Source organism: Ammodytes marinus, assembly GCF_949987685.1.
Source record: "Ammodytes marinus genome assembly, chromosome: 12".
In the NCBI taxonomy this organism is placed as follows: domain Eukaryota; kingdom Metazoa; phylum Chordata; class Actinopteri; order Uranoscopiformes; family Ammodytidae; genus Ammodytes; species Ammodytes marinus.
The window spans coordinates 27,546,839-27,559,336 of record NC_137216.1 but is presented as its reverse complement, the minus strand read 5'-3'; the positions used below and the strand labels follow the sequence as shown (position 1 = coordinate 27,559,336).

General features: G+C 40.4%; 1 protein-coding gene across 1 annotated transcript in view; it reads right to left on the bottom strand.

The window, feature by feature from the left end:
- The window catches only part of LOC307258501 (kalirin-like), a 75,553-nt gene that overhangs the window by 51,439 nt on the left and 11,616 nt on the right, over positions 1-12,498 (bottom strand). The window contains exons 8-24 of the mRNA XM_080038054.1: positions 12,346-12,495; positions 11,611-11,760; positions 10,990-11,104; positions 10,275-10,390; positions 9,856-9,978; positions 9,337-9,519; positions 9,008-9,129; positions 8,116-8,182; positions 7,057-7,166; positions 5,770-5,839; positions 5,119-5,208; positions 3,533-3,625; positions 2,984-3,095; positions 2,155-2,345; positions 1,444-1,545; positions 1,041-1,186; positions 162-261 (exon numbers count right to left, since the gene is read on the bottom strand). Coding sequence (XP_079894180.1) covers positions 162-261; positions 1,041-1,186; positions 1,444-1,545; positions 2,155-2,345; positions 2,984-3,095; positions 3,533-3,625; positions 5,119-5,208; positions 5,770-5,839; positions 7,057-7,166; positions 8,116-8,182; positions 9,008-9,129; positions 9,337-9,519; positions 9,856-9,978; positions 10,275-10,390; positions 10,990-11,104; positions 11,611-11,760; positions 12,346-12,495 — 2,040 coding nt within the window. The remainder of the gene's footprint in view (positions 1-161; positions 262-1,040; positions 1,187-1,443; positions 1,546-2,154; positions 2,346-2,983; positions 3,096-3,532; positions 3,626-5,118; positions 5,209-5,769; positions 5,840-7,056; positions 7,167-8,115; positions 8,183-9,007; positions 9,130-9,336; positions 9,520-9,855; positions 9,979-10,274; positions 10,391-10,989; positions 11,105-11,610; positions 11,761-12,345; positions 12,496-12,498) is intronic.

The following is a 12,498-nucleotide window of genomic DNA, read 5'->3' as shown; positions in this document are numbered from 1 at the left end:
CGACCTCCCAACCCACTTCAGCACTGCCGCCCCTTCATATCTGCTGGCTCCGCCCAGTAAGTGTGTGTGTGTCAGTATGTGTGTGTGTGTGTGTGTGTGTGTGTGTGTGTGTGTGTGTGTGTGTGTGTGTGTGTGTGTGTGTGTGTGTGTGTGTGTCCTACCTTGTCGCTGTCTACAGTGTTCTGGGACGTCCTGGAGGCGATGGAAATGGTGTCTGGTTGGCTGCTGCCGTCTCCTTGACTGTCTCCATCATCACCATCCCTGAAAACACACACACACACACACACACACACACACACACACACACACACACACACACACACACACAGACAGACACACACAAAACATTGATGTTGTCACCTTTGTAGATCAAATATGGCATGATATCACCACTTGCACTCAAATAGTTTTTTATCGACCTTCTCTAATGGCCCTTTTACCTGCGTTGATAAGGCCTCTGCCAACAGCGCCACTGTTTACTATAATGACTTGTCTAGTTGTGGCAACAGTAACGGTGGGAAAAAGTCCCAAATATCCTTGTTGCATAAGCATTACGTAGCGATTGATACAAATAACAGGTGTGTTACTGCCTGGACATTTCACAGAATGTACAGAGAATTTACTCACTCACTCACTCACTCACTCACTCACTCACTCACTCACTCACTCACTCACTCACTCACTCACTCAAGGGAAGATGTGTGTAGAAAGTTCCACACCAAATAGTTGTCTACAGATAAGCATTGCAATTTTGTTACAAAAACACAATAAATATGACTATTATGTAACAGTTTTATTCACTCTACCAATGGTATTCAACTCTGGGTTCTGACTGCAATGATGGTTGAAGTTTTGTATGCACAAATAACTTGCATCAACATAGAAAAAGGTGATCCAACATCACCTTTTTTTTGCTATACTAGTGTAAATGCTGTATGCTGTGTGTGTGTATGTGTACATGTATGTGTGTGTGTGTGTGTGTGTGTGTGTGTCTGTGCGCGCGCATGTGTGTGTGTGTGTGCGTGTGCGTGTGTGTTAACCTCTTGTTGTTCCTGGGTTTGCTCAGTGCAGGTGTTTTGGGCAGATGGACCGGCTCCTTCAGCGCCCCCTTCAGATGAGTCATCCTCTCCTGGATGACCTCACGGATGTTCTTAATCCACTCCTGTTTGGCTTCCATATTGGACGCCTAGAGAATGAATGAATGAATGAATGAATGAATGAATGAATAAATAAATAAATAAATAAATAAGTAAGTAAGTAAGTAAGTAAGTAAGTAAGTAAGTAAGTAAGTAAGTAAGTAAGTAAGTAAGTAAGTAAGTATGTATGTATGTACTGGTCATAAGCTTCTACTGGCAACCAATAAGTATGAATATATCTAATATGAAGACAGAAAACTATTTTTTTAATATATATATTTTTTAATTGTTTTAATTGTTCAGTTACCTTTAGCACAGTTTTATGATCAGAGGAAGGGGTTCTTCCTGCCCACAGAGCATATTTACACGGGTCGCCCTCAATGTGCTCGGTTATCCCCAACTCTGATGTCTGCAGGGCGGCAAGGAGGGGAACATGTTACATTATTGAAAGTGCAACATGTCATTTGGAATCCAATGTACAAGACATCTTTTGGCCAACATTTTACCCCAACATTAAAGACTATAGACAAACAGCAACACTTTTAACAGAGGACTTGGGCAATGGCTAAAATAAAAACAACATCCTTATTATTATTTTTTTTAACTGAAATAGTTTTTCTTTTAAAAGCTTCCTGTGGACAAACTTTTGAGAACTTGAAAGTAGGCTAAAACACTTAAAACAATACATCTGGTTTGTAAAAAGCAATACGGTTAGCTCTTCTTGAATGGATTGTTACAAATGTTCTGCATTTGTTAGAGGCATGACAGACAAATACACACACACACACACACACACACACACACACACACACACACACACACACACACACAGGGACTTCTCCCTACGCATGGCCAAGTACCAGGAGAGTCTGGAGCGCAGTCTGGGGGTCAGCTCAGAGGTGATCATACAGTATATACACACACACACACACATGGGCAGACAGACAAGATGACAGACAGACAGACAAATACACACACACACACACACACACACACACACACACACACACACACTCACCAGTAGCTTGTTCTTGTACTGGTACTTGGTCCTGCCGGCTGAGTCTTTGATCTCCTTGCTGAAGACCAGAGAGAACTCAAAGAGGAACAGGTGTCTGTCTCGGCCCTTCCGTATCAGAGAGCGAGGGTCCCACACCTGGAAGCTGTCCTGAAGGATCAGCTCCCCCTGCACCTCCAGGTTCTCCTCAAAGCCTGTGTGTGTGTGTGTGTGTGTGTGTGTGTGTGTGTGTGTGTGTGTGTGTGTGTGTGTGTGTGTGTGTGTGTGTGTGTGTGTGTGCGGAAGGGGGGGGGTAGAGGGTTAGTATCAACAGAGCTACACATACCCTGCGTTCCAATACTTATACTATCAACTATTTAGTATGCCAGAAAAAGACTAAGGGTGAGGAACAAGGGCTTATTTTTTATTATAATTTTGTTTTTAATATAACATTTTGGAACAAGGGTTAATATCAACCAAGCTAAACACAGTATGAATACACACATATTTAAGGTACAGTCTAGAGAATTTAAAGGAATAAAATAGTTTGATTAATCTAAAAAATAAAGAAGCACTGCATTTTTGTGTGTGTTTTTGACGTATGCAATGTTGTGTACTGTTTATATGTGATTGATCTAAATGATGTAAAATAAAATAAAATAAAATAAAATAAAATAAAATAAAATAAAATAAAATAAAATAAAATAAAATAAAATAAAATAAAATAAAATAAAATAAAATAAAATAAAATAAAATAAAATAAAATAAAATAAAATAAAATAAAATAAAATAAAAACAGAATAAATGCTACAAACTGTGGCATGTTAACACAGCAGTGCAGACAGTATCTTACCCTCCAACATGGCCAGGTGCATGGCGTCATTGGCTCTCTTAGGAACACCGAGCATCACCTCCAGACCATCTTTGATCTCTCCTTTACCCTCTTCACAGCATGACAGTAACTCCTGCAGGGGGACAGGGTCACATCAAATCAAATCAGGTGTATTTCTATAGCCCAATATCACAAAATAGCCATTTGCCACAGTGGGCTACACATCTGTTAGACCCTTAGCCCGACTCCCAGCAATTTTTTTTAAAGGAATAAATGTAATGAGAGTATATAAAAGTGCAAAAGGAGAAAAAAAAACATTATTCACTAAAAACTCCATATCCCATGAGCCCTTGTTACTTCCCGACTCTCCAATCTGTTCAACTAAGTTTTTAAATGTGATAATTTACCCAACATTTCATTATTTTTTTTATAATAAATACATTCAATGTGTGTGTGTGTGTGTGTGTGTGTGTGTGTGTGTGTGTGTGTGTGTGTCTGTGTGTGTGTGTGTGTGTGTGTGTGTGTGTGTGTGTGTGTGTGTGTGTGTGTGTGTGTGTTTTGTGTTCCTACCTTGAGCAGTAGTTGGTACTTGGTGATCCTCTGGACCGGTTTGATGAGGTAGGAGGAGATGGAGTTCGCCAGCCCACGTTTCTGCTGAATCTCCTGCTCATACACACACATGGAAAAATACAGTAAATGCACTGATGAATTAAATTGTCTTACTTGCTGGTTCTGCTGTGAATTTAAACTGTTTTTTCTCTCACATAAATACTTATATTTCAATATTAATATGAAATACAGTCAGTCACATTCATATTGTATTTAGTGCAATTTAACATTACTGCTTTCACTGAATCTAAACTTTTTTACCAATGACTAAATCCTGCCATCTGCTGACCAAACAGGTGAACTACACAATAACCACCATAATATGCAGCTGCCCAATTTCCCCTTTCAAATGTGAGTTATTTTACTCCAGTGAATGCCTACAAGAAGACCGAATTACTGATGGATTGGAGTCTCTCTGGACTGTTTTGTGTGCTGAGGCAAAACTTTGATCATAATAAACTACTGCCTTGGTTATTTGAGAAGGCATGTGGTAATGTCCATGAAACCTGTACAGGAGGAGAATGCAGTTATGTCAGAAATTCTGAAAACAGGCTATTCTCTGAAAGGCATTCAGTGTTTTAGAAGATTTGAAAATGTCCTAGAATGGACCAGTTAACTCAGAAGACAGAACTACATGGAATAGCCTACAATGTTTATTAATGTTTTGTGAAATAAATAAACGGTAGGAGAGGTGCTTGTGGTATCCATCAAAGCATCGGTTGTTCATTGAAAAATAATCAAGTTGACAGAAGGGGAAGGATGAGTTTTAAAGTTATGACCAGAACATGTCATAAATAATCCAGATGCAGGACTTCAAGGTTGCTAGATACAACACACACACACACACACACACACACACACACACACACACACACACACACACACACACACACACACACACACACACACACACACACACACACACACACACACACACACACACACACACACAGCATACAGCAAAGATAAAAAGACCTTTAATCCATTTGGCACAATACATTAAAAGGCCCACCGATGCATCTTCTTCTTGAGGGTGTGGTGACACAAATAGCCAACTGTGTCTCTCTGTGCCGGTGTATTTTTCATGTATCTTGCCCTATGAATCAAAGGCCTTTTTGATCTTTTGAAGACCAACCTTGAATGCCTGGATCTGGGTTATTTATGCCATTTTCTTTGCCATAACTCTTCCTGCCCTATGCAAAAAAGTCTAGCTTTAGACATGATATGGTAAATGGACTTGACTTATATAGCGCTTTTTTGCCGATTTTCTCAGCCCCAAAGTGCTTTACATTTCTTACCACATTCACCCATTCACACACACACTCAAACACCGATGGCAGTAGCTGCCACGCAAGGCTCTTTTCGAACCATCGGGAGCAATGTGGGGTTCAGTGTCTTGCCCAGGGACACTTCGACATGTGGCGGGTAGGCAGGGGATCGAACCTCCGACCCTGCACTCCAGAGGACGACCTCCCTACTCACTTCACCACTGCCGCCCTATGATGTGAATGTATCATCTGTAGTAGATTATTGAAATGTTTACTCACGTCAAAGAAGCTCCCGGCATGCTCCAGAATGAGCTGACTGGAGTCCGGTTTGTTTTTACAGTAATTCACATAAATATGGAACTTATCAGCCTGGAAAACAAGAGAGAGGATACATTGTTAAAACATCTTAGAGGGTTACAATGCATTTTTAAAGGTGCCGTGTGTGGTATCAGTGTATTTTGGCGCCATCTAGTGGTGCAATTCTAGATTGCGACTCTCCATTGTTATGCGCTCCATTTGGGAGAATTTACAGAAGCTACGGTGGCCTTCAAGGACAAGAAGCTATAGTTACTTAAAGATGGCATCATCCACCACTGCCTCAAGTCTTTCCCACAATATCAAGTGATGAGGTGAAGATGTATTTAGTTATTTATTCTATATTTCCCCAGGACGCCCACTATATATAAAAATGTGTAAGGCCGTTAAGTTTGTCCGTTCTGTGATACTGTAGAAACATGGCGGTGCAACATGGCACAAGCTGCACCTTAAAGTGTAGCCTCCATTATTAGAACAGAGGTCAAGGGAAGGTCTTTGTGAAGCTCACTGATGCAACTGTCTATTTGTGTTATTGGGCTGTATTTATAAAACTGATTTGATTTGATTTAAAAGGTGTTTAGTTATATCTGGATGAAAAAGGTCCGGCTCTCTCACCCAGGTAACGAAGCAGTGACCGACATCCTCCGGTAGCTGCTCATAGTTCACCAACTCCTTCAGGAAAATACTGTAAAACACACAGACACACACAGTGAACACATCTAAATATACACTCAACCTATTAAAAGTCCTGAAAAAGTAGAGTAGAGTGCCCCATGTTGGTTGTTTATTTTTTTTTGTCTTTTGTTTGTGGGTGTGCTTTTCAAGTTGTGTGTTTATGTTGTTATGTGTATGTTATAAAAGGATAAAATCCATAAATAAAGTTATAAAAAAAAAGTCATAACACAGAAAATAACCGATATAAAAGAAGTTAACATTCTTTATAATAAACATCAGCTGTTTTTTCTCTCTCTTTATTATTAAAGAAAATAGAATAAATGTTTGTCTAGCCCTTTTTTTTGGCATTTTCAAGCTTTATTAGACAGTACAGAGTTGAAATAGGGAGACGGAGGGGAGGGGGGATGACCTGTAGTAAAGGTCCACGGTTCAGATTTGAACCCACGACCACTGCAACGAAGGCTGGAGCCAATATGGTGCGCGCTCTATCCACTACGCCACTGGAGCACCCGTTTGTCTAGACCTTTAAACTAAACCTGACTGCATTGTGCTGCTGTACCCTTTGTGATTTTTTCAACATTTTGAGTAGGAAACGGCAAGAGCAAAAAAAATCTCAATTTCCTTTTTACTTAAAGTACAAGGAAACAATTCCTTAAGGGACCAACACAGACACTCCCTGAGGTAACCACAGAGCAGATCACAAACAAAGGCCGGTTCGCAGGGGAAAGGTCTGTACTTTATGAAAGGAAACACTTTCTCAGATCCCCTATAGCTACAACACTAGAACAAATAACAGGGTTTTTCCCACGGGTGAATTAAAAGCTAGTTTTTCTCAAAGAAAATCTCAAACAAAAACTAAACTTTTCGAGCGTGTAAAAGCAAGTATTAGACAGTTTCCATTTTGATTAAGGCTAATTACGTTTTATTATATTATTGTATTATGTCTGTCAGTGTCCACTTTCATCATTTGCTTGCTTTAGTTGTTCTTTTCCTATGGATTTTATTGACTTTTTTGTAATTCTTTTTAACTTTTTATGTATCAGTTTTTGAAGACATAACCACAAATGAACATACATTTAGTGTATTCAATTATGGTATTATGTGTATAGAAAAGAGGCAAAATAATACATTTAATTAAAAATAAAATAACAATAGAGTAAAACTAAGAAGAAGAAAAAAAAATAAAAAATTCAATTAAATTTCAATTAAATTCCATGTGTCTCTGACCTGCTGTGGAAGTCATAGATGTCCTGCATGTTTCCAAAGACGATGTGTTCTTTGTTGGCGATGGCTTGAGGAACCTCCTCCACACCATTGGTCATCTCCCACAGGTACGTCTGAAAGGTAAGTGGATATGTAAGGAAGGCACACAGGTCTGACAGACAGACAGATACAGTATGTAAGGAAGGCCCACAGGACTGATAGACAGACAGATACAGTATGTAAGGAAGGCCCACAGGACTGACAGACAGACAGATACAGTATGTAAGGAAGGCCCACAGGACTGACAGACAGACAGATACAGTATGTAAGGAAGGCCCACAGGTCTGACAGAGAGACAGATACAGTATGTAAGGAAGGCCCACAGGACTGACAGACAGACAGATACAGTATGTAAGGAAGGCCCACAGGTCTGACAGAGAGACAGATACAGTATGTAAGGAAGGCCCACAGGACTGACAGACAGACAGATACAGTATGTAAGGAAGGCCCACAGGTCTGACAGAGAGACAGATACAGTATGTAAGGAAGGCCCACAGGACTGACAGACAGACAGATACAGTATGTAAGGAAGGCCCACAGGTCTGACAGACAGACAGATACAGTATGTAAGGGAGGCACACAGGAAGATATTTGTCTTGTACAAATCAGCATTGATTTTGTTACAATTTTTTTTTATCATTATATGACAATTGTATCCACTCTAGAAAAGGCATTCAACTATAATATATGGTTAATATATATAGTATTTTTTTTTAACCTTTATTTATACAGGTAAATCCCATTGAGACCGAAGACTCTTTTGCAAGGGAGACCTGTTTTCCTTTCTCCCACGTTACCATTCACACACACACATTTACACCGATAGCAGGCTAACTATCGACATTCACACGTAATAATATCAATGTATAGTATTGACTGAAATTATGGTAAATTAAGTTTTGTGAGCACAGTATTTCATGAACATACTAGGGTAAATGTTGGTGTGTGTGTGTGTGTGTGTGTGTGTGTGTGTGTGTGTGTGTGTGTGTGTGTGTGTGTGTGTGTGTGTGTGTTTTCTCTCACCTCTAGACACTCTTGTAGATCTCTGACATAGGCTTTCTCTGTCTGCAGGAGCTCCGCCATGATGAACCTGAGGCAGCAGACAAGTTTAGTCTACAACGAGATTCACTGCAAAGTAGCAGATTCAGATGGTGTGAATTATAACACCAGGCTAGTGTTATGTCTGGTTTATTCCATTGCCCATATGAGCCAGCTGAGGTCCCCCCAATACTTTTCTATTCTTTTTTTTAAAAGATTCTTTTTTTTGGCATTTTCAAGCTTCATTAGAGAGTACAAAGTTGAACTAGGGAGACAGAGAGAGAGAGTACTACTAGTAAACAGATATATTGCATGTAAATAATTGTTCACATTTAAGATTTAGATTTAGAATTAAGACCCTGTGTTCCAAGAGATTACCTGTAATAAACAAAGGGTTAAAAGACAGATGTAAGTGTTTTGGAAGTTTACAGTAGGATAGTGGTTGCGTTCCGAATCGCATACTTTCTACTATATAGTATGTAGAAAAAAGATTTAGGATGTCCCGATTCTTGTTGCCAGATTTAGGATGGTTAGAATACCCGGATGGTCTACTTCATGCGGCCAAGATTGTTAGTGTTGAAAAGTGCATCCTATTTGGGCGATTCTGACCCACAATCCAGTGCGCACGTGAAGTGACGTAACATCGACGAAGCCTATAGGTCCATGTTATGAAAACAAACGGGGATGCGACGGATATAAAAGCAAGAGGCAAGATCAAGGCGCAATGTTATGATGAAATAAAAGAGTAAAAGTATGCCCCAATAGTATGCCTACTGCATCCTAACTAGATTCTTTTTATCGTCAGATGTAGTATGTAGAATAGAAAAAAGAAAGAGTATGCGATTCGGAACGCAACCAGTGTTATTCTTGCACTCACTCTTTCTTGCGTGCAGACTTCCTCTTCTCCTCGTTGACCTCATGGTTGGGGTCTCTCAGTTTGACCTCGGGGTCGTCTGTCAGGCTCGCCGGGATGATGTCCAACTCCAGGTCTTTAGTGTCCTGTAGAGAGACGAAAATGTTTTGTAAAGAATCTGAAACAAAATGTCTGTCTGTCTGTCTGTCTGTCTGTCTGTCTGTCTGTCTGTCTGTCTGTCTGTCTGTCTGTCTGTCTGTCTGTCTGTCTGTCTGTCTGTCTGTCTGTCTGTCTGTCTGTCATCTTGTCTGTCTGCCCATGTGTGTGTGTGTGTATATATACTGTATGATCACCTCTGAGCTGACCCCCAGACTGCGCTCCAGACTCTCCTGGTACTTGGCCATGCGTAGGGAGAAGTCTCTGTACCTCCGGTCCACAGTGCTGACCCATCTCTTCAGCTCTGACACGTGAGCGTGACCCTTCTCCACCAGGTTATCAGCCAGCTGGATCAGCAGCTTCACCTTCTCCTTGGTTTGCTGTAGAACACACACACAGTCAGTAATACACACACACACACACACACACACAGTTAGTAATACAGACACACACGCACACACACACAGCGCAAATTACACACACACACACACACACCTAGTCAGGTATACAGACTACACACTGCATCAATAAAGAACAAACATGACCAAAAATTATCTTAAAACAATAGTTAAAAAAAAACATATAGTTTGGTTTAGTTTCCTCAAGTGTGGGTAATTTTTTTTTTATAAATATGTACAATTTTGCGTAAGGACATACAGTTTTAACACACACACACACACACACACACACACACACACACACACACAGTACTGTACCTTGGCAGATAGTCTGAAGTGATGGTAGTCATTAAGAAGCTGCTTTGTCTCCTCGGGGCTGCTGCCAGGTGACGTGTGTGTGGCCAGGTAAACTTCCCCTGTCTCCTGGATCCAATCCAGAGCCTGCAGACACACACACACACACACACACACACACACACACACACACACACACACACACACACACACACACACACACACACACACACACACACACACACAAAAATAAAGTTCATTCTAAATCTCTGTATTTGCATTATACATTTTCTTTTTTCACTAGTGCACACACAAAAACATGCGCGCGCACGCGCACACACGCACGCACACACGCACACACACACACACACACACACACACACACACACACACACACACACACACACACACACACACACACACACACACACACACACACACACCTGTTTGGTGCTGCGTTCAAACACCAGGTACTGCTGACACTGGTCCAGCCGTCGTTTCTTTAACGTCCAGAAGTGAAGCACTCTGTTCTCTCTCTGCAGCAGCTCATTCAGAATGGCTGCACCAAAAAATACACAAAAAGTTATATTCAATACACACTCCTTCCCTCATCCCAACTTAAGTTAAATGAACTGTACTAAGGTTAGGTACATATTAACACAATACATCTTACTAAACACAGTTCACACATATATAATCCAACTCATTTCATCATCTTGAACGCAATATTATAAAAAAGTCAGTGCAAAATTAAAACAATGATCTTTACATGAATAGTTTTGCTTTCCTTAATATAATAGCAATATGTGTTTCAGGGCTATCACAAGCAAATTGAATGTAAAATAATATATTGGCTTGGTATTGTTATATTGAAAAAAATAAATATATATATAAATGTATTGATTGACGTTAGTTTTAATTAGCAGGCATTTTCTTATGTACTATGCCACGTGTGTCATGGTTGTTGTGTCTTTGGGCAAGACACTTCACCCACCTTGCCTCGTGTGAATGTCAATACTTAGCCTGTTATCAGTGTATTAATGTGTGTGTGAGAATGGTAACTTGTAAGTGGGAACAGGTCTCCCTTGAAAAAGAGTCTCCGGTCTCAATGGGATTTACCTGTATAAATAAAGGTAAACAAAATCAAGCGTCACGTACCTTTAACCTGCTGTTCGGGCCCTCTGGCGTGCCCTGAGGCTCCTGGGATGCTCACGTTGTTCCTGTGGATGTATTTCAGAAACACCTCGGCATTCCTCCGGGCCAGAGTGCAGGCCTGGGGCAAGGGGAACGTGACATGGTTATACTGACATACTCACACTATGCAGACACACTGTTCAATCCAGCCTGCTTTATCTTTTACTATGGATACAATAGCAATTTGCAGATACACATAAGCAGTAGGGTGCTTTTAAAATAAATGTGTTGTGTGCCTTTCAAACAAACTTGTGTGTGTGTGTGTGTGTGTGTGTGTGTGTGTGTGTGTGTGTGTGTGTGTGTGTGTGTGTGTGTGTGTGTGTGTTGTTCTGTTTGGTTTTAAAGGTGAAGTCAGCAATTTTTGGAGAACACTTGCTGTCAAAATCATTTGTTTGTCCAAATCAGTGAATATCTGTGTGTGTGTGTGTGTGTGTGTGTGTGTGTGTGTGTGTGTGTGTGTGTGTGTGTGTGTGTGTGTGTCTGTGTGTGTGTGTGTGTGTGTGTGTGTGTGTGTGTGTGTGTGTGTGTGTGTCTGTCTGTGTGTGAGTGTGTGTGTGTGCTTCTGTGTGTGTGTGTGTGTATCACCTTGAGAAAAGCTTCTTTCTGCTCCAGGTGCTTGCTGATGAGAGGTATGAGGTGGTCAGTGTCGGCCTGCATGCCCAGTTTGTCATGACTCCCACACCAGTCCTCATCCCTACGGTACTCCTGCTCCAGGCTTTCCAACACACTGCACACCTGGACACACACACAGATACACAAAAATACATCGTTAAGACCTGTACATGAATTGTCTTATTTATTTCTAAATTCGAAAAACGACTGTATCCAAAATATGTTCCATCAAAACGTTGGAAACTTACAAAGTATAAAACAAAATTATGGTAACTCTGGCTTTATCCAAGATTTTGGGATACATTTTGTTAAATTTGGGGTTTTTTAAAAAGCATAATTAGTTAAATATTACCAAATTTGAATATACTGTACATTCAAACATTTCTTAAAGGAAATTGCATTACAAAAAAAATAGTTTTAAATTACAAGTAAGTAATATTGTTTCTTCAATCTCTCTATATTCATAAAGCAATCACTTAAACAGTATGCACAGTTCATAACACAGGTCTCCCAGTCATTCAGCTTTGCAGTAATTGCCAGTTAAAATGTTGAGTATCCCGCTCGTTTTTAAAAAGGACCAAATCCCTTACTTATCCTTTAATGTAAGTAAAGAACTGGTATAGTTTCATGATGACATCTATAAGTTCAAAATGCAACCCTATTCACCTGCACAGACGGTGCTTTGTGAATGTGTGATGTGAGTTGTACCTGTTCTGACGTCTTGTAGAAAGCCACGGAGGCGTTGACCAGCTTCAAACGATCCTCCATTTTGAGCATCAGCTGCTGCCAGTGAATGGCAACTTTCTCTGCACAGTTCCTAATGGCCTCTGGATCATAGTGACCTGCCTGTAGAACCATCTA